At 55.3% G+C, this 21,296-nt stretch overlaps 1 protein-coding gene across 3 annotated transcripts; it reads right to left on the bottom strand.

Annotated features, from left to right (window-relative positions):
• Window positions 1-1,454: 1,454 nt before the first annotated feature.
• On the bottom strand, window positions 1,455-20,926 carry STK11IP (serine/threonine kinase 11 interacting protein). Of its 3 annotated transcripts, none has more exons than XM_070422225.1 (25): window positions 20,835-20,926; window positions 20,583-20,668; window positions 14,083-14,288; window positions 13,814-13,888; window positions 13,500-13,595; window positions 13,017-13,124; window positions 12,827-12,898; window positions 11,128-11,254; window positions 10,741-10,844; window positions 10,514-10,609; window positions 10,231-10,272; window positions 9,904-10,038; window positions 9,684-9,768; window positions 8,592-8,918; window positions 8,246-8,451; window positions 7,846-7,962; window positions 7,580-7,757; window positions 5,328-5,561; window positions 5,128-5,231; window positions 4,058-4,155; window positions 3,779-3,957; window positions 3,492-3,573; window positions 3,238-3,308; window positions 2,524-2,771; window positions 1,455-1,852 (listed from the first exon to the last, which is right to left on the bottom strand). In XM_070422225.1, the coding sequence occupies exons 2-25, from the start codon at window positions 20,641-20,643 to the stop codon at window positions 1,703-1,705; spliced, it is 3,201 nt and encodes a 1,066-aa protein (XP_070278326.1). In that variant the 5' UTR covers window positions 20,644-20,668; window positions 20,835-20,926; the 3' UTR covers window positions 1,455-1,702. The 3 variants fall into 3 exon arrangements, with proteins under 3 accessions (XP_070278326.1, XP_070278325.1, XP_070278327.1); XM_070422224.1 differs by having other exon boundaries at window positions 20,856-20,911; XM_070422226.1 differs by lacking the exons at window positions 1,455-1,852; window positions 3,492-3,573 and having other exon boundaries at window positions 2,639-2,771; window positions 20,856-20,915.
• Between the last annotated feature and the right edge of the window lie 370 nt (window positions 20,927-21,296).

Here is a 21,296-nt window from a genome sequence, read left to right as displayed (position 1 = left end):
AAGAGAAACCAAATATACATCTGGGTCTGCCTGTCCCGGACAAGTCTAGGATTGTCAGGAGTTCGCCAACCCAGGGCAGGTGGGCAATGACCCCTGTCTGTGAGTGGGGCTGGGCACACAGGCCCATCCCCTGTAGCGAAGGAGGGGACTGTGGCCCAGTGGTTTGCCAAAAGCCCAGGCTTTGAAGTCATACAAGCCTAGACTCACCAGGTCTCCTCCATTTACTGGTGTGATCTAGAGCAAGTCACTGAACTCCTCTAAGCTTCCGTTTCCTCGCCTGTAACAGGATGCCACCCACTTCCCAGGACCCCTGTGAGGAGCACACTGCCAAGCACTTAGCTCAGCACCTGGCATGTAAATGTTCATAGATGAGATCCAGCCATCACGACTCAAAACCACACACACATTCAGACCGAGCCCAGCTTTGGGGCTCAAGGGCAGCTTGGCTTGAGTCCCCAACACACCTTCCCCAGCCCTCTTACCAGGGCAGGGCCTGTCTACACAAGTACATGGGTGCCACTACTCCAGTGCTCATTCTTGGGGACAAGAAGCAGATCCCTCTAGGCTAGCTCAAGTCAGAATGGGGGTTCATATAGTTAGGACCTTTTTAGTGGCTCATATTTGGCTCCAATTAGCTTAAGCTAAAAAGAAAAAAGAAGAGGTCTCCCGTAATTCAGTGGTCACCAACCTTTTGGACCTCAAGGACCACCAGTGGTCCACGGACCTCCGGTTGGCAACCGCTGCCTTAGCTCACATCACCTCAAAGTCCAGGGTTATTTGCCTCCAGGTACAGTTGGGCCAGGGGACTCCAAGGACACTATCAGGACTTTTCCCTGTCACTCCCCCTCTCAGCTCTTTCTTCTCTGCACGTTCCAGTTCCAGCAAAGCTCTCCCCTCAGGCCAGTGGCCTCAGGCTTACCCTCTCAGCAACCTGCATGGGAAACTTCTTCCTTGACCGCTCCATTAAAAGGTCTGGGTGTTGGCAGGCCAAACCGGCTACATGAGCATTCCTCAACCAATCCCCGGGGCCACGTAGACAGAGGTCAAGGAGTGAGGCAATGCTGACAGAAGGCAGGAGCAGAAACCACCAGATGCCAGCCCCAACTCCATGTACCCTCTCTCCAGTCAGCCTCGCGTGTTCAGCCCCCACTGCCAATGGCCTGAGGTCCTCACCAGTTCCCAAATGCATTTCAGGAGTGAGAACCTGACTGGCCCAGCTGTTTGTTAGGCAGTGATTTCCATGCTGGGCCGCATACCAGGCGCTGCGTGCTGACGATGGTGCCATGGGTCAGGGGTCCCACCCGATCCCATCGTGGGGGCAGAGGAGGGCTGAGACAGGGTCTCACAGGACAAACAAGGCAGCTTGGGCCCCTCACTGGGCGCGGCAGTTCCTGTCAGAAAACGTAGAAGAGCCACAGGCCTCCCGAGTGACGCATCTAAAAACACGCATGACATCTAGAATGGAAACAGCTTTACTGATACCTGAGAAAAAGTGCAGAAGGAACATTCCTATGGCCACTTAGCCTGTCCTCTCGGGCCAGGTCATCCAGAGGCCTGACCATTTCTCTCCCCCTTCCCTGGAGCCGTGGGTCATCCGGGGCCTCACTGGCCAGCGCCCAGACCCTGGGGAAGTGCACAGCCAGAGCCCGGAGAACACCCGTGGCCAGGCCCCTGCGGCCAGGGCGGGGCCCGCATGGAGGCTTCACCGGTCAAGGTCTAGAGCTTCTTGGGTCACAGTCCGGAGGCCAATGGAAAACAACTGCTCCCAGGGCTCCCGGATCCAGGCCAGCAGGGGGGTCAGCTGCTCTGGACACACGACACGGAGTGCCCAAAAGCTCTCAAGCCGGGACACCTGGCAGACCAAGAGTGGCGAGTGAGACTCAGAGGGCCACACCAGAGAGGGGGCGGAAATCTCAGGGAGGACCACTGCCCGCTTGCTCCTGGCCTCTTCCCTTCCCCAACCCAGTGTCACTCCCCATAAATGATGCTGACCTTTTAAACAGAACCCGACTGATCCTTACTGAAGGCCCCCAAAGGGCTTTCATACCACTATCTTGTTTCTTTAATCTCTGTTTTCCAGAATGGAAGTTCTGGAGTCAGTTCCAAGGAACCGCTTGGGTTCTTAGCTCTACCACCTGTGACCTGGAAAGCTGGTTAACATCCCGAAACTGCAGTTTCCTCATCATTAGGACTGATGAGAGGACCTCCTCACGTACAGGTTGTAAAGGTTAACTGGCTGCCAGAAGGGCCCGATCAAATGCAAACTGGGTGCTTCGCTCATGGCCACCCAGCTAACACAAGGCTGGGCTCCACGTTCATGGTGTTTCCACAACCTACAGCTGCCCACCCTCCTCCCCCTTGCTATTGTCCAAACCCAGTGAGCCTCCCAGGTCCTTGTACCCTACTTCTCTGTTCTCCCCATCCTGCCCCCAATTCCTAGCCTTCCTAGACCATTTCCCACACCACAAACCACCTCTGCCCCCCGCCACACACACACACTCACATACACATGTGCACACACACCTCATCGTAGAAGACCAGCCGCAGGTCCTCCGGGGCCGTGCGATAGAGCAGCACCGAGCTCAAGTTGCTGAGTGGCTGCTGCTCCCTGACACACACGGAAGGGCCAGGCCCCGAGGGCTGGGCCTTCTCAGAGGCTTCACCAGATGCCGCTGGAAGAGGGGCTTCTGCCTGGGACCCTACAAGGTCCTCATCTAACAGGTACAAGCTGGACAGAGTCAGCAACAGGGACACAGGACAGGTCTCGGGGCCTGCAGTAAAAGAGGGAGGGCGAGGTCGAGTGCAAGGCCGCAGAGAAGCCCAGACCCTGGGGCTGAGGCCCAGCACGTGGGAGAAGAGGGCAAGCCACCCTGAGATGGCCACAAAGCAGCTAAGTCTCTGGGCCCAACGTCAGGGACCTTTAGCCTCCAAAACCTCTGAGGCCTAAGACGAAGGAAACCTGCCCACCACCCACTCGACTCAGAAAGGAGGGTCCACTCTCGCCTCCTCCCACAGGATGAGGCAGAGCAGACCCAGCCAACCTGCTCCGCCTCACAGCGAGCCTGGGCCCGAGAGCAAGGGTTTCTGGGCACCTCTCGGCCCCACCCAGAGAGACTGGGGACACTGAGGGGGTTATCTGGGGATGCCCAGGAGTGACAGGAAGTCCAGATGCCAGGAACTGAGAATGCTACAAGGGCACGCAGAGGCCTGGGAGAAGATGGAGTACAGAGGCCTCACCTTCAACCAGGAACACTTGAAGGTAGAAGAACCGGGAAGGCTCCGAGGAAGAGTCTCTTTCCAGTAGTGGCCTGCGGGGAAGGCGGCAGCCCCAGGAGAGAGTGGTCAGCTGGTGCGGCGGGGGGGGGGGGGGAGAGTACCAAGAGGGGCAGACAGGGAGGAAGGGCCAGGCCTGGGGGCCTGAGGTCAGGTGGCCTGTGCTCGAAGAGCAGCCGCTGGAGACCAATCCCAGCCTCACCCTCCCACTGACTCACCAGAGTCGGTGCTCTGGGGTCACCTGCTCCTCTGTGGCACTGACGCTGCTCCTCCAGGCTGGGGGCAGAGACTGCAAGACATCTGGACGGTGCCAGCCAGAGACAGGGAGCCGTCATGACTCCACCTCTTCTCCCAACCTCACCGCCTCTCAACACCTTCCCATTCTCCGTATTTCTAGATTCCAGGAACTTCTCTGAGAGTGGAGTTCCATTACCCATGTGTCTCAGGCGTGGGTGGACCTATGACCCTCGGCCTGCCCTCCCTGCCTCTCCCTTTCCTCTCTCACCAGTGAGTTCCTCTAGGAAGGCTCGGCAATGCTTGGCATCTCGGGGCAGCAGGACACACCTGCCCACTCCAGCTGCCCACTCCAGCCGCAGGCTCTGTCCTGCCAGGCCCAGCTCTATGCAACTCAGATCCTGCAGGGGAACAGCCAGGGTTGGCTGCAGCCAGCTAGCTGGAGGCCCGCTGTGGAGAGAGGAGGGACAGAGTGGCAGGAAAGAGAAGAGTGAAGTGAGACCCACAGGGGAACCCTGACCCTTCCCTGGCCACGGCCCCATTCACTCACCAGATCTCCCCTGTCACCTTCAACACATAAAGCCTGTGGTCAGACACAACCACGAGACACAGACACTCCCCAGGGTGGCCTGCCAATATCAGTGGCACCTAAAGAGCAAAGGAAGTTGATGAGAAACAGAGAGGAACAGGATGGCAGCTGCCAGACAGAGAGTCGAGCTCCTGTGACAGCACCTTCAGCCTGCCCCTCCCTGCTCATCCATTCCGGCCTCCCCATTGGCCACGTTCTCCATCCCACAGTCCCTGCCCTTCACACTCTGCCAGATTAATTGTTCTAAAACATAAAACTGGGTGCCATCCCCTGCTTCCAATCCTTCAGGGGCTCCCATGGCCTTTGGGATCAAATCCAAACTCCTTAGCAGACACATGAGGTTGCTCCTCTTGGTCACGGTCCCCCATACCCCCCCCCCTCATTCTGGCTGCCCCCATCAGGGCAGTTCTCCCCACTACTCTCTCAAGTCTCCATGCATGTGTTGCTTCCTTTTCCTAGAACATCCTTCCTCCCTCCTCTGCAACTCATCCTTCAGGACTGGCTTAGCCATCACCTCCCCAGGAAGGGGCAGCTTCCCTAACCCCCTCGGGTGGATCAGATGCCCTTCTAGGGCCTTCGCCTGATCCCAGCACTATTGCATTACGTGATCATTGTCTGTCTCTCACACTGGAACGTAAGACAGAGGACAAGGCTGATTTACTCTAGCACTTTGGTGTCCAGCACATGCTAGGTGCTCAGCAGAGGGTCCAAACGCATCCTGTATTTACAGTAATGACAGGAGGTCCCACTTACTGAGGCCAGGTGTTGGGCTAGGCAGTTTACAGACTTGACTCTCCCTGATGCTACCACCCTCTGAAAGGTTAAGTGTGATCCCCCTTACAGAGGAGTGACAACGGAGACTCATACATCAAGGACCGTGTCCACAGACACACACCAAGTAACCGCTGGAGCCAAACGGGAAGCCAGACCTAGCAGTTCCAGAGCAACAGCTTAAGACTCCGTTGGCTGCGATGGAAGGAGCAGGCGCCCTGCTCAGCTAGGGGCAGGGGCAGTGCCAGGCTGGCACAGACCTTGATGCAGCACTGGAACTCCTCCTGGGCATCGGTGAACACTTCAACATCCAGGAAGAGCCGGAGTCGGTGGTCCACAGAGCGGAGGCCACAGCGCTCGGGGGCTGGGAACATGCAATGGGCCATCAGCCTGCCCCGGCTGCGTGACTCCATCTTCCCTCCCCCAAACACCAGCCCCGTCTCGTTGTGCCTATACTCACGGGGACTGAGGCTCCACCTGTGGCGGTCGTGGGAGCCCAGTGCCTGAGATGGGGTACTGTCAGCCCTGGTGCTGTCGTCACTTTCGCCAGGAGGGTCATCGTGGACGGTGCTGGGGGACTGCGATGAGGCTGGCAGCTGCTCTTCCTGGCTCTGCTCCCCGTTGGGGGCTCCCCCGGACAGAGCCAGGAGAACCACATGGTCACTACCACAGTTTGGACACACAGTAGGAGACTCTGGAGAAAGGGATGGGTACAGTCTCCGTGAACCCCCACACAGCACCACAATCCCCCACCATGCTCATAATGCTCCCCACCCACTCTCAGACTCACCTAGGCCCACATCTCCAGCTTCATACACTACCCACCATACACTACCCACCACTCCCAGCACACCTGCCTCCCTCTGCAGGCCTGGCTGCTAACCAATCACTCCCCATCCAGTGAGGGACAAGCAAACCCAGACCCATTGCCCACAGCCCCCTCAAAATACACCATGTCATTTCAGGACTTCTTAAAGGAGCCAAATTCAACCACAGCCAAATTCTGGTTCCCTCCCACAGCCTGGGCTGGTCATGTGCTTCGATGCTCTACCACAGTGATTCCCAAAGTGGGTGCTACTGCCCCCCGGTGGGCACTGCAGCGATCCAGGGGGGCGGTGATGGCCACAGGTGCATTTGGGGGCGATGAGTAACTGCTATTAAAATTTTTAAAAAATTAATTTCCAGGGGCTGAGTAATATTTTTTCTGGAAAGGGGGCGGTAGGCCAAATAAGTTTGGGAACGACTGCTCTACCAGCAATGTCTAAGCCCCAAATCAACAGACCAGGAAGGCAGGGTGCCAGAGATGGGTCCAATTCCCGGCTCCATCACATAAAGGCTATCATCTATGCATTATGACAAGACTCCTACATTCTCTGTGCCTGGTTTCTCATTTGTAAGATGGGGATGATGATAGTGCCAATGTTTGTTTTTTTTTAGAGAGTGAGAGAAGGGAGAGGGAGAGAGATAGAAACATCGATGAGAGAGAAACATGGGTCGGTTGCCTCCTGCACAACCCCTACTAGGTATCGTGCCCACAACCCAAGCATGTGCCCCGACCAGGAATCGAACTGGCGACCTCTTGGTGCAGGGTCGACACTCAACCACTGAGCCACACGAGTCAGGCAACAGTGCCAATCTTATAAGGTTGCCAGGATGAGTGAACGTAATCAGGTAAAGGACAGGGATCAGCAACAAGAAGCATTCTTTGAGCAGCTACAATGTGCTTGGCATGTGCTGGAGCCTTCAAACAACTAACACACCCCTCCCAAGACTTTGTTTAGGAGCCCAGCACTGTGCCTGGTGCCTTTCTGTCACACTTAAATCTCCCACCAGCACTTTGGAGCAATTTCATTCTCATCTTTGTTCGGACAAGATACCGGAGGCTCAAGCAAAAAGTGAATGGAGCACACAGGACTGTTCATTAATAATGCTTCCACTGAAGAAACCCCAGGGGCCACAGGACCCCCTGGAGGACAGCCAGGGCCTGGGAGGAGGCAGGGCTATTTCCACTACACACACTGCCCTGCTGAGCTTCAGGGGCCGCCGCCTCCTGGTAGGCTCAGGGAGAAGTTGGAGAGGGTCCATTTTCTGAATAAAATGTAAATTCCTGCTCCAGCTGCTGCCAGGAGGAAAGTAATAAAAAGCATGCATTTCAACATAGGACTTATCAAGAATATCTTTCTTCTTCAATGTCTTCAAATGTCTTTTTGACTGTTCTACAATGGAAAATTTTCTCGTCTTAAAGAACAGAATGCGAAGAGATGCCACAGGCACAACTCAGTATCTAGCAGCTTCCAAGGTCAGTCCAGAAGGACAATCTCAGCCAACTCCCAAAGCATCTTACTCAACAGCCAGACGTGCTCGGATGGCATCACTAAAACCCAGCAGTGCACTGAGGGCTCATTAGGTTTTATGTACTTTCTGAAATGTTAGCCAAAAAGGGGGGAAAGCCTCCAGGTTATGAAAAAATAATGAATATGTTTAAATAGTTACAGAGATTGTATTTCCTGACATTTCAGGAGGGGGAGATGATTTCTCCTTTTTTTGCTTTTGTAAATGTAGCAGGCAGACGGTTTTATTTTTCCTCCAGGCAGAAAGATGGTTCCCACTCCTTTCCTCCCTGGGGAACCCTTCCACACTCCCTCCCTCCAAGCCATTTTCCCTGCTACGGCAGGAGGTGCATGGGCAGGAGGTCAAAGGCAGGGCTTGTACCTGTATTTTGGAACAGAGGCCTCCAGCCCTCCACACTGTCCAGTTCCAACCTGGTATCCCCTGGCTTGAAATCGTGGCCACAACGTAGACACTGGAGTCTGTCCTCCAGCTGGTCCCTTGCTTCCCCCAGCTGACGCTGAACCTTGGTGGCTGCTGGGGTCAACACAGCAAGCAGCTCCTGAAACAGGGCGGCCGGACGCAGCTGTGAGCAGGAGGACCCTGGCCCTCAGCTTCCAAGCTCCCACCAGCCTCCTGGGCCCCATCACCTGGACAGCGGCTTGGGCGTCAGGCTCCAGCACCACATAGCGACGCAAGTGCTGATCTGGGCGAATGTAAGAGAAGCGAAGAGCGAGGACAGGGGGCAACGGGGGCAGCTCTGAGCCCTGCGAGGAAAGAGGGGACCAGAAAAAAAACAAAGAAAAAAAACAGCAGAGGGATTAGGGTTATACTGAGAGCACAGGGGGAAACATAGCTCTGGACCCCATTAAAATGCTTTTGCTACCATCGCGCTCTGGCCCACAAGCTCTGCTCCTGGCCGGGCACCCAAGCCGCCTGGGGCCACCTTTGGCCCCCAGCTACCTCCTCGACCATGGGGAGCCATGTTGTCAGAGCTGGCTCCCAAAAAAAGCCCAGCGCATCCTCCAGAACCTCCACCCCCACACTCACCTCAGGCAGTGGTTCCCTCTGGGCTTCAGTCTCAGGCTCTATTTCAGCTGCCTCCAGACTCTGGAGCTCGAGCCGTTCCAGGGTTCGAGCTGCTTGGAGTTCCACCTCAAACAGGTGGCCAGACGTGACCCGGAGAAAGCGCTCCTTGCCTCGCACGCCCTGAGGCCCCTCCAAGGGACATACCAACATGGGGCGACAGAGCTCCGCTGAGGAGAAACCAAGAGGGGGCCCTATAAGGACGGAAAGGTACCAAGACTCTGCCTTCCCGTGAGCTGGCCTTCCATCCACAAGGGGTCAGCCACCCCACTCTCCCAAACATACCACCCTGCAGCCACCAAGAGCTCACCTTCCACTTCCTTCTCCTCCTCCTCCTTCTCCTCCTCCTCCTCCTCTTTTCCCTGCTTCTCAAACTCCTCTTCCGCCTGTGGCTCCGGCCCCATGCTGACCTCCTCTACCATTTTCTGTGGTGATTCCTCTGTAAGTGGAGGACTGGGCACAGGCTCTGGGCTCAGTGTGTCCGGGGGCAGTGTGCTGAGGGCAGGAGCCTTAGAGGAAGCCAGAGCGGGGATTCCCGAGGTCTCCAGGTGATTTCTGTACTGCAGCCAGTCTCGGCCAAACTGTTCCCGGAAGCTGTTCATGAGTTCAAGTTCCCGATGCTGCTGCACAAACCGTCCTGGACAGGTGGGTATTGGGGCAGGGCAGTGGGGGGGAGGTACACAGCTCAGCCAGCCCCATCCCTACCACCTCCCTGTGAGTGCTCCTCAGGGCGAAGTAAAAGTCTGTGCAACAGGTGGAGGTGGTAAGGGTTCAGAGAGAGGCTAAAGCAGTGGTTCTCAACCTTCTGGCCCTTTAAATACCGTTCCTCAGGTTGTGACCCAACCATAAAATTACTTTTGTTGCTACTTCATAACTGTAATGTTGCTACTGTTATGAATCGTAATGTAAATATCTGATATGCAGGATGGTCTTAGGCGACCCCTGTGAAAGGGTCATTCGACTGCCAAAGAGGTCTCGACCCACAGTTGAGAACCGCTGGGCTAAAGGCTTCCCCCAGCCACATGCCCCGAAGCATATTCTACGAAACACCCTGGTCACATGCAGTTCACAACCGCACCTCATGTACTACTTTGGGAGATTCGCCCTACAGAGCAGCACATTTAAGGTCCCACGATGGCCCAGAGGGAGGACACCTATTTGTTTACCAAGCATCTCCCAAACATATCTGGCCACGGAATCCTTGTGACATCCCACAAATTAATGTTCCTTGTAAAACACTTCGGAAGGTGCTGTCCAGGAGCAGTCTCTTCTCCTTTCCCCAAACTAAGAGGAAAGGCTAAGAGGCCCTCTACAGTGCTGCGCTCCACCCAACAACATTCCTAACTAGAGCACTGGGAGCGCTGGGCTGGGACATGGGAGGCTGCGGGGAGGGCCGACTCACCAGCCGGGGAGGGGTCCGGAGTCCGGGGCTCTGGGTCCGTGTCACTGGGTTCTGAGATACTTGCCCGCCTCACGCGAACTCGGCCCTGAGTTTGGGTAGAGTGATGAAATTCCATGAAAGTCAGGCCGCCCACCAACACACAAGGACAAAGCCTTACTATTCTTAGAGCCCCAGTCAAGGGACCCAACCCCAGGTACAAGGCAGCCTAGGACGCTGTTACCTTCAACTTACGAATCGGGGGCTGGGCCACAATGCCCCCTGAGGAGGGGCTGTCACTCAAGTCAACACCCCCCGAGGTTTCAGTGGTGCTCCCCACCGGCCAGGACGGAGTCGGGGCCTCTGAGGATGTGGAGGTCTGGCGTGTGACAACAGGAAAGACAAAGAGGTCAGAGCCAGAGGAACCTCTGTCCTACCCAAGCTGGTCGAGAGGCAGGACCCATCTCCAGCTGCCCAGGAGGCCCCTTACCCCAAACCCTGCTTCCTTCAGCTAGCGTCCTTCCAAATCAGCCCTTGCTGTCCCACTCCCACCACTTCCCGTCACACTCACCTGGAAGTCAGTCAGTAATAAGACCTTCCCATCAAGAAGGAACTGAACGAAGAGAAAAGAGGAGGGGGCAGTGTTGGTGGGGGGGCTCATTCCCTGGGGGAGCTCCAAGCCCGGGTGGGAGCCCTCCTGGGCCTGTGAGGACCACCAGGCTCAACAGGTGGTACCACCAAAATAAGCAAGAAGTAAGGGGTCCAGTTAGAGGGTGAGAACAGGCAAGAGGTGCAGGGGTGAGGGCGGCCGGGGCAGGAAAGGGAAAGCGAGCGGATATGGGAAGATCACTCACACCAGAAGCAGCACCCCTGGCCCGGGGTGACAAGTACTGGGCGGTGGCCGCTCGGTGTGCAGGGTGGAACCACAGAGGGTTTCCCTCCAGGTAGAGCTGAGGGGCAGGAAGGAGACAGAGGTGGGTGTGAGCCTCCCTGTGGGAGGAAAAGCACTGACCACATCAGCACGGGAAGGAGGGAGGGGCGCAAAGCTGGCTTCCCGGTCTTTGAAGCGCCCAAGCCTCACCTTGCGGAGCTCAGCCAGCAGGCACAGTGGTGCCAGTGCCCTGTGTTCTTCCAACAGGTTGTATGCCACATCGAGGTGCCGCAGCTTCCTCAGCTGCTCCAGGCCTGGCAGGGGCGAGAAAAGAGGAAGGACATGTGAGTGAGAGCAAGCGTGGAGGGGGTGGGGGTCGGGCTGGGGGTGCAATGTGTACTGGGGGTAGGCTGGGGAGGGGGCAGGGAAAAGATATCCCTGGGCACCTCAGACCTGCCGGTGAGCGAGCATCAGCTCTGGAGGGACACGGTTCCCAGGCCGCCTGGCCATCCTGAGTCTCACACTGCCCCGATCCCCTCCATCTGTGCCCCACCCTCCCCTACTCCCTGCCTACCACCACCGCACTCCCCCACTCACCATGCAGGCCCTGGAGCTCATTGCCTCGCAGTATCAGGGTCCCCAGAGTAGCTCCTGAGGGTCCCATTCTCGGCACCGAACACAGGTGGTTATAGGAGATGTCCAGATGGTAGAGCTCAGACAAGTCCTGGGAGGAAGCGGGTGACAAAGAGCCTTTCCTTGACCAAACTCTAGGCTCCTCTAAGCCCTCTTCTCCTCTAGGCCTTATCCTTGGCCTGTGAAAACTGCAAACCCTCAGCACAAACGATTTCATCTACCCATCCTCTCCCCCACGTTAAACTTGAACCAGTACTAGTTTAGTTTCTGATAGCTCAAGCCCACATCCCTAGGATGACGACTCCAGCCCCCTTACATTCCTGCCCGGAAAAACTCAAGGCTGCCAGGAGAACTGCGTTTGCTCCAGCCAACACCTAAAGATGGGGCCCATCTCCCAGCTTCCGTGGGGTTAGAAGCCTAACTTTGGCAAGTGCCAGTTAACAAACCCAGACAGGTTGGTTTCACATAGTCCAATGTCCCCTTCCTGCTTTTTTTTTTTTTTTAATATATTTTTATTGATTTCAGAGAGGAAGGGAGAGGGAGAGATAGAAATATCAATGATGAGAGAGAATCATCAGTCAGCTGCCTCCTGCACGCTCCCAACTGGGGATGGAGCCTGCAATACGGGCATGTGCCCTTGACCGGAATAGAACCCGGGACCCTTCAGTCCCCAGGCCGATGCTCTATCCACTGAGCCAAACCAGGTAGGGCCCCTTCCTGCTTTTTGTAAATTTCCACTTCCCTGACTTCAGAGGAACTTGACTAGAGTCTGGCCAAGGACAGAATCTGCTCAAGCCTCCGCTGGCCCCCTCCCCATCTCCTCACTCCCACTTTAACATGTCCAATTACCTCTGCACAAACCGAACTGGAGTTCAGTTTATGCTGAATAGTTTATTACTGATTAGGCGTTTTACTACTGATTAAACATCATAATCGTTTATTACTTAAAAAACTACTACAATAGTTTATTATTAAAACCTGTTCTTACCACTTTAACTAGTGTCTGGCTTTCTCTTTTACATGGAGACACAGAGAAGGGTTCTTCACTATCGTCGCAAGAGCCACCCTTTTCTGGCTATGCACTGGGCTAAGTAGCATCAGGTACTCTTCATAATCATTCTAATATAAAAGTGAGTACTCCTACCCTGAACAGTTGCTCAATGGTTAGAGCATTAGCCTGCACTTCGAAGGGCATGTACCTGGGTTGCAGCTTCGATCCCCTCCCCAGTCGGAGCGCATGCCGAAGGCAACCAATGGAATGTGGAAGGCAACCAATCAATGTGTTTCTCTCACATCGATGTCTCTCTCCCCCTCATTCCCTCCTTTCCACTCTAAAAATCAATGGAAAAAAGGTCCTCAGGTGAGGATTAACAAAAAAAAAGCACAACAAAAAAGTGAGTGCTCCTATGGTTTCCACTTTTCTGGTGAAGAAAAACCGAGAGGTTAACTAACTTGTGCCAAGTCACTCAGGGATTAGGAGCTGAGACATGAATACTGGTTTGTCTTATGCTGAGCCTGAGCCCCCAAACCACACTGCCTCACAGGATACAGCTCCATCCAATGGGCAAGAGCATGTGGGAGCAAAACTGGGTCCAGGAGAGGTCAGAGCAGAACCATTAGAGGCCCCAGTGGCATCAGCTCCAGGCAAACTCCTCACACTCACCATCAGGAAGTCCTTGCAGCCCTGGAGTTGATTGTGGCTCAGGTTCAAGAAGCGCAGAGCTGACAAGAGACGCTGTGGGGGATGGGAAGAGGAAACAGAGGATCGGACACCTCCAGGCAGCCAGCTGGCCCCCCTCCCTACAGACCCTTCCCTGTCCTTCCCCAAACCCCCTTCCCTCTGAGGCACTCACCAGGGAGCCATCTAAGGAAGTCAGTGCATTGTAGCTGAAGTCGGCAGAAAGCAGAGCCAGCCAGGGCAGGGCAGAGCAGAGGTCGCCACCGCAGGCTGAGAGGAGCTCCTGAGACAAGGTGCTCAGTCACCTCCACTCTCCCCTCCTCCCCACACCAAGGCCTCACTCTATGGCCCAGCCATTCATTCATTCTTTATATGCTGAGTTCAGTCTGAGTACAGACTTAGAGAGAGCCCAGGGCCCTATCCTCAAGGTGTCCACTGTGGGGAGCGTGAGGTGACAGAGAGGAGAATATATAACACAGTATGGTAGGTGTGACTATGAATATATGGACAGGTACAGAGTGTTGTGGGAGCACAGTGGAGGGAGGAAGTACACTGTCCAGAGGGCAGCAGGGGGCAGGAGCAGGGAAGGCTGCAGAGAAGAGGGAATGTCAGGGTTTGGTCCTCTAGGTCTCTCAGGACCCACCCCCATCCTCCTTACCTCTAATGTCTGGATGCTCCGGCTGCAAATCAGGGTCTCCAGCTGGGAATAGATGCCACGGAGGCCATGAAGGCAGTGGACAGGGACACCTCGGAGCTGCAGCAAAGGAAGGGAAGAAGGGAAAAGATGACAAAGCCAACTATGGTTCAGGGAAGCATTAAGTGGAAAAGAGAGTAGATGCCACCTTACTGCAGAGCAATGGGCACTCTCAGGCCTGCCCCTCCTCCACCAAAAGAAGCCACCTCTCCTTCCCCATCCTCAAAAGGCTGCCTCCAGCTGGGTTTAGTGTTGCAACATCCCCCAGTGCCCCATACCTCCAGCTGCCGAAGGGACTTGAAGGGGAAAATCTTGATGGGCCCTGGGAGGCCAGGACCAGGGACATGGACCAGCTAAAAGGAAAAACATTCAGGTCAGTGAGGTTCGGCACATCTCCCTTTCCTTGGCATGTCTTTCTTAGCACAGCCACCCATAGCTCTCACATCTTTTGGAACTGAGCCCTGCAGATTTCTTGCACCCATGCTACACCCCAGTCCCACCTCCACTATTCTCCTGGGCTTTTCCTGCCCCGTTCCCACCCCAGAACCTTGAGTGAAAGCGTTTTCTGCAGCACATCGAAGAGGAACTGAAGCTGGAGGATGACAGGGGAGTCGGTGGGGTGGGAGGGCAGAGCCACAAAGCCTGTCTGGCCAGGGCCCCATGGCCCCAGGTACAGCTCGAATACGTGGTTCAGCTGCTGCAGTGTGGCAGTCAGCAGGCTCAGTGTGCTACAGCCAGACAGGACCACATCCCCTGCAAGGGAGAGGGGCAGACAGGAAGGACGACATAAGGAAAGGCTCTTTCCCTTTATTCTGAGACTTTGTGACCCCAGGACACACCCACTCTAGTCTATATTGTAGATCTTCCACTATAGGATCAAACTTTTTATCTTCTCCTCACTTAAAAGTTGTCAAAGGCTCCTCCATCTTCAAAAAAAGCCTTAACTCTTCAGCCTGACATGTGAGATTGCTTCATTACATGCCCCTGACTTTTCTTTTTTTTATTTTTTATTTTAATAATTTTTATTTCTTAAAGTATTACAAAGAGTATTACATATGTCCCCTTTTTTCCCCCCCTTGACATTTCCCCGGCCCCTACCCCCCGCCCCCCCCCTGCCCCGTGTCTTGTGTCCATTGGTTAATCTTATATGCATGCATATAAGTCCTTCAGTTGGTCTCTTAATCCCCCCCCCCAACCCTCCCCAGGCTTCCCACTGTAGTTTAACATTCTGTTCAATGTTGCTCTGCTTCTGTATCTACCCCTGTTCATCAGTCCATACTGGTCCCCTTTATTTGTCCCAACCTCACTGGAGTAGTCTCAACCTCACCAGGGCCGTCTGAGCCTCACCAGGGCCGTTTCAACCTCACCGGGGTCGTCCCTACCTCACGGGGGCCGTTTCAACCTCACCGGGGTTGTCCCTACCACACCGGGGCCGTTTCAATCTCACCGGGGTTGTCCCTACCACACTGGGGCCGTTTCGACCTGACTGGGGTCGTCCCTACCTCACGGGGGCCGTTTCAACCTCACCGGGGTCGTCCCTACCTCACGGGGGCCGTTTCAACCTGACCGGGGTTGTCCCTACCACACCGGGGCCGTTTCAACCTCACCGGGGTTGTCCCTACCACACCGGGGCTGTTTCAACCTGACCGGGGTTGTCCCTACCACACCGGGGCCATTTCGACCTGACTGGGGTCGTCCCTACCTCACGGGGGCCGTTTGAACCTCACCGGGGTCGTCCCTACCTCACGGGGGCTGTTTCAACCTGACCGGGGTTGTCCCTACCACACCGGGGCCGTTTCGACCTGACCAGGGTCGTCCCTACCTCACGGGGGCCGTTTCAACCTCACCGGGGTCGTCCCTACCACACCGGGGCCGTTTCGACCTGACTGGGGTCGTCCCTACCTCACGGGGGCTGTTGCAACCTCACCGGGGTCGTCCCTACCACACCGGGGCCGTTTTGACCTGACCGGGGTCGTCCCTACCTCACGGGGGCCGTTTCAACCTCACCGGGGTCGTCCCTACCTCACGGGGGCCGTTTCAACCTCACCAGGGTTGTCCCTACCACACCGGGGCTGTTTCAACCTCACCGGGGTTGTCCCTACCACACCGGGGCCGTTTCGACCTGACCGGGGTCGTCCCTACCTCACGGGGGCCGTTTCAACCTCACCGGGGTCGTCCCTACCTCACGGGGGCTGTTTCAACCTGACCGGGGTTGTCCCTACCACACCGGGGCCGTTTCGACCTGATCAGGGTCGTCCCTACCTCACGGGGGCCGTTACAACCTGACCGGGGTTGTCCCTACCACACCGGGGCCGTTTCGACCTGACCAGGGTCGTCCCTACCTCACGGGGGCCGTTTCAACCTCACCGGGGTCGTCCCTACCACACCGGGGCCGTTTCGACCTGACTGGGATCGTCCCTACCTCACGGGGGCCGTTTCAACCTCACCGGGGTTGTCCCTACCACACCGGGGCCGTTTCGACCTGACCGGGGTCGTCCCTACCTCACGGGGGCCGTTTCAACCTCACCGGGGTCGTCCCTACCTCACGGGGGCCGTTTCAACCTCACCAGGGTTGTCCCTACCACACCGGGGCTGTTTCAACCTGACCGGGGTTGTCCCTACCACACCGGGACCGTTGCGACCTGACTGGGGTCGTCCCTACCTCACGGGGGCTGTTTCAACCTCACCGGGGTCGTCCCTACCACACCGGGGCCGTTTCGACCTCACCGGGGTCGTCCCTACCTCACGGGGGCCGTTTCAACCTCACCGGGGTTGTCCCTACCACACCGGGGCCGTTTCGACCTGACCGGGGTCGTCCCTACCTCACGGGGGCCGTTTCAACCTCACCGGGGTCGTCCCTACCACACCGGGGCCGTTTCGACCTGACCGGGGTCGTCCCTACCACACCGGGGCCGTTTCAACCTCACCGGGGCCATCCCGACCTCACCTGGGCCATCCCAGCCTTACCGGGGAAACAGGAAGTTTGGCCCTCTGTCCCCTGCCGGCGGCTCCCCACCAGACAAAATCTCCAGGCGTTCCTGGTGGTTGAACATCCAGCACTCCTGCCCTCCACCAAGTGCACAGACTGCCTGTCTGCTGTCCCCCAGCGCCCCACAAGAGACTGGGACCAGTGGGCATGTTTGTGCGCTTGCTGGTACAGCAGTTCCACAGTGCCGGCCGAGTCAGGCCCAGCCCTGGCCGGCCTCGGACCCGACTCTGCCCCCCGATTGCGTCCCTCCCAGATGCAAGGAGCTGAAATCTGCAGCCTGCTGGGATGGGCTCTGTACTTGGTGCCTCTGCACATCCTACTCAGTCTCAATGCGCTTCTTTCTATGCGAGGAGTTGAAATCTGCAGTTTGTTGGGTTGCGCTCTGTACTTGGTGTCACATCCTACTCAGTCTCAATGTTCTTTCTCTCCTTCCAGTTGTAGAGCTTCCACTGGGCCAACTTTCCCATGGTTCTGTATGATAGGTGTTTGTCTGATATTTGGTAGTTTCCATGTTGTTGTGTGAGGTAGCACGCACAGGTCTCTTCCTTATGCCGCCATCCTGGTTCTCCTGGGTCTGCTTCTTGAGTGTGTCTCCCATGGCTGCGAGCAGTTGAAGTCTGCAATTTGTTGGGATAGGCTGCAAAAGCGCAGGTGGGTCTTTTTGTGCACCTGGCACAGCTTGGATGGGGATGTAAATTGATTAGGGCTGAGTCTCAGGGAGTCGCCATGGCGGAGCAAATAGCACTGGCTGAGTCTCCGCGGCCCCTTGAATCTCTGCCAGGGCTTTGTGTCCCCCAATGCCAGCGAGCAGCTGTGCAACAGAGTCTCCCTCGCTTTCTGATGGCTGCAAGGCCGTGCTGCCTCTCCCCGTCGGGTCTGGTGCCTCATGATCCCGCCTGAACCAGCTCAGTGGATTTGAAAGTTTGCAGAAGCAAAGGCGTTTCTACTTGTGAGTCTGGCACAGCCCAGATGGGAATGTAAATTGCGTAGGGCGGGGTCACAGGGAGTCGCCGGGGCGGAGACTCAGCGGCCCCTTGCCTATCCAGGACACCAGGACTTTGCGTCCCCCAGTGCCGGCGAGCAGCCGAGCGCCAGAGCCTCCCTCGCTTTCTGACCGCTGGAAGGCCTTGCCGTCTCTCGCCTTGGGGCCTGGGGCCTCAGAGACCCGCCCGAACCAGCTCAGTGGATTTGAGAGTTTGTAAAAGCACAGTCATTCCCTCTTGTGCCTCTGGCACAGCCCTGAGGGTAGGGCGGGGTCACAGGGAGTCGCCAGCGTGGAGGAAATAGCGATGGCGGCGTCTCCGCGCCCCTCGCCTACCCAGGACACCAGGACTTCTTGTCCCTCAGTGCCGACGAGCAGCCGCGCGTCAGAGCTTCCCTCGCTCTCCGACCACTGCAAGGCTGTGGCCGCCTCTCCCTGTGGGATCTGGGGGCTCAGAGACCCGCCCTGAGCAAGCCCAGAGGATTCGAGGGTTCGTAAAAAACCGAGAATCCATTTGCAGCCCGCGTGGCGTGTGACTGCGTACCTCTGGTTTTGGTGCCTCCGTAGCTCCCACTCAGTCTCACGGCGCTTCTTTCTTTTCTTCCAGTTGTAGATCTCCCACTGGGCCAACTTCCCCATGGTTCTGAGTGGCGGTTGTTTACTTCATAGTTGATAGTTTCAATGATGCTGTGAGAGAGCAGCACACACAGGTCCGCTCCCTACGCCGCCATCTTGGTTCGTCTTCTGTGTTTCTAATCCCATGCCCCTGACTTTTCTAAATTTCCTTTCCCTTCTGCTCAGAAGAGCCTGTTCTACTCACACTGCTGGAAACAGAGTCAACTTGGTTCATAACGCCTCCATTTTCTGACACAACCCTTCCACTCTGCCCAGCTTGACACCCCCAGGCAGTTTTCTCAATACACAATACTGTTCAATTTTTCACTATACTCACTCTTTTTATGTAAAAACTAGGGGCCTGGTGCACGGGATTCATGCACTGGTGGGGTGGGGGGGCATGGCCTGCGGGGATTGGCCTGCTGTGGGAGCGCTGCTCATCCTGGTCAGCCTAGCAGCACTCCCACTGTGGGAGCGCACTGACCACCAGGGGGCAGCTCCTGCATTGAGCGTCTGCCCCCTGGTGGTCAGTGCACATCATAGCTACTGGTCGACCGGTTGTTCTGGTCATTAGGCTGTTCGGTCACTGGGCTTTTATTATATAGGATTAACTGGGCGTTTTATCTTTTTTTTTTTTTTTTTTCTGGTTGCAAAGGTAATATGCACACTTACAGAAACTCTCAAACAGTACCAAAATGCATGTCACAGAAAGAAAAACCACTCATGATAGCACCAAGGTATTGCTCTCTCCGATGAAACTGTCACCCTTCAGGGAATCTTTTGGTATTCACCCCTGTACCTAAAAAAGTGCAACTATATGGTAGGCATGGAGAATTTTTTTTTTTTTTTTTGCTTTAAAAAATATAAGGATACAGTCAAAGGATGTCCTAGCAATAGCACAAATAAGTCCCCCTAAACCAGTGATGGCGAACCTTTTGAGCTCAGCATGTCAGCATTTTGAAAAACCCTAACTTAACTCTGGTGTCGTGTCACATATAGAAATTTTTTGATATTTGCAACCATAGTAAAACAAAGATTTATATTCTTGATATTTATTTTATATATCTAAATGCCATTTATTAAAGAAAAATCAACCAGAAAAATGAGTTTGCGTATCACCTCTGACACGCGTGTCATAGGTTCGCCATCACTGCCCTAAACCCTTCACCCAATTTCCCCAATGGTTACATTCATATATGGTACAATGTCAAAACCAGAAAACTGTCAACAGTACAACATACACTTATAGTCCTATGCCATGTCATCTGTGTAGATTCCTAAAGCCAACACCACAATCAAGATACCAAACTATTCCATTACCACAAAGATCTCCCTCCTACTACCTCTTTTTACCCACACACACTATCATCCCTAACCCCTGGAGCCAAGTCAGATTCTTGCTGAATAAATTAACAAATCCCATGACCTTGCATGAAGGATTTTCTATGTACCAGACACTAGATACAGACATGGTTCAAGGACTCTTCCCACCCTCAAAGAGCCTCCCAGTCTAGAACAGCAGATTAGATATGTGCGCAGTTAATTACACAAACCAGTTTTAACTTCCACGAGAGATTTCACAGGGACCATCAATGGGAGTGCAGTGATGGAAGGCACCTAGCAGTAACTGAGTGATATGTGCCAGACAACTGTTACTTCATTTAAACTTCATCAAAGTCTCCTAAAGAACACTATTGACTCCCCTCTTACAAATACAGAAATTGGGGCTCAGAGCAGTTAAGAATATTGATTTGATATCATATAGCTGGTAGGAAGCTGCTACTTCTGTGTGATTTCAAGGCCAACACTTTTCTAACCACAACTAATGCCAAACATGTGCTGAACAACTATTATGGCTCCACTGTGCCCGGGCACTGAGAAATGCTATTATAATAACAGCTACCAATTTTGGGCACTGACAATATATGCAAACACTGTACTAAATGCTTTATGTGAATTAGAATTAATCCCACAACCTCCTTTGAGTTAAGTACAATCATTATGCCATTCTGCTGGTGAGAAGAACAGGCTCAAAAAACTTAAAACAATGAGGCCAAGTATGAAGGAGAGCTGGGTTTCAAATCACGTGGGTCTGACTACAAATCTCGTGCTTTTAACGATGCTATACTTAGGTCCTCGCCACACAACAGTGATGAGGCCCGGTCTCAGTTCTCGAGGGGCTTACAGCCAAGTCAGGATCACCTTCCTGTGAGAGCCCAGAGGGTGCACGGAGGAAGTGGCAGTGGAGCCGGGCCGGGAAGCATGGCTAAGGTTTAAACTGTCAAAGACAAAGGACACTAGGCAACAGCGAACAAACCCCGAAGGAGTAAGGAAAGTGACACACTAACACCCTCGTGACCCTAAAGAGCTGTAACTCCCTGACTCTTCACGGGGAGTGGCCCTGGAAGGCAGCACGCACCCCACCTTATCCCAGCCCCAGCTCAACCGGAAGTCCACTCACCCGATTCCCGCAGCAGCCCCGCGAGCTTCCACAACAGGGAGTCCCGCGGGGCTGTTGTCATGGCCACGGGACGCTGGGGGCGGAGCCTGTAGAAAGAGGAAGCGAAAGAGGCTCAGGTGGGTGGTACTGCCCAAAGGCCAGGATGTCCGCGCAAACCGAGGCCTCGCGCGGAGAAATAAAGCAAGAAAGAGGCCAAGAGCGTCCTCCATGGTGCCCTTTTGAGGAGCACGAGGCCTGGTCAGCCAGACTCACCCCGCTGGGCGATCCGCTCACCGGCTCCGGAGCCCGGCGCCCAGCATTGAGAGACGGGAAGTACCACCCCGGAAAAAAAGCCAGATGGAGGGAGGACCGGAAAGCACGCCTCCGCTGCCGGAAACCACGCCCCAAGTCGTGCACACGTGTCGGGTGGGGGCGTGCTCGCTGCTGCTGGCGGAGGCCGGCCTTGGGGCGGAGCTGCCTGTGCCCCGACCGCGTCCCCGAGTTGGGCCCCCGCCACCTCCTCCCCGCCTTGGGCCCCTCACAGCTGGGGGCGCCCGCTGGGCTTGCCGCGGCTCCTCGGAGCCAGTGAGGAAAACCCGACTGGCTGTTTGCAGACTGGGCGGGGAAGCAGTTTCGAGAAATGGAATTTGCTGTTAGGAAAAGACTCCTCCAAAGCGAATTGCAGTTATAGGAGAGCGTGTCCTCCACAGCAAGTGTTTTGATAGGTGTGAAAGA

The sequence above is a fragment of the Myotis yumanensis genome, unplaced genomic scaffold (assembly GCF_028538775.1).
Source record: "Myotis yumanensis isolate MYYU_CA2020_CCGP unplaced genomic scaffold, mMyoYum1.0.hap1 SCAF_8, whole genome shotgun sequence".
Lineage (NCBI taxonomy): Eukaryota > Metazoa > Chordata > Mammalia > Chiroptera > Vespertilionidae > Myotis > Myotis yumanensis.
Note: the sequence above shows the minus strand (reverse complement) of the source record. Positions and strands in the feature narration are given on the sequence as shown.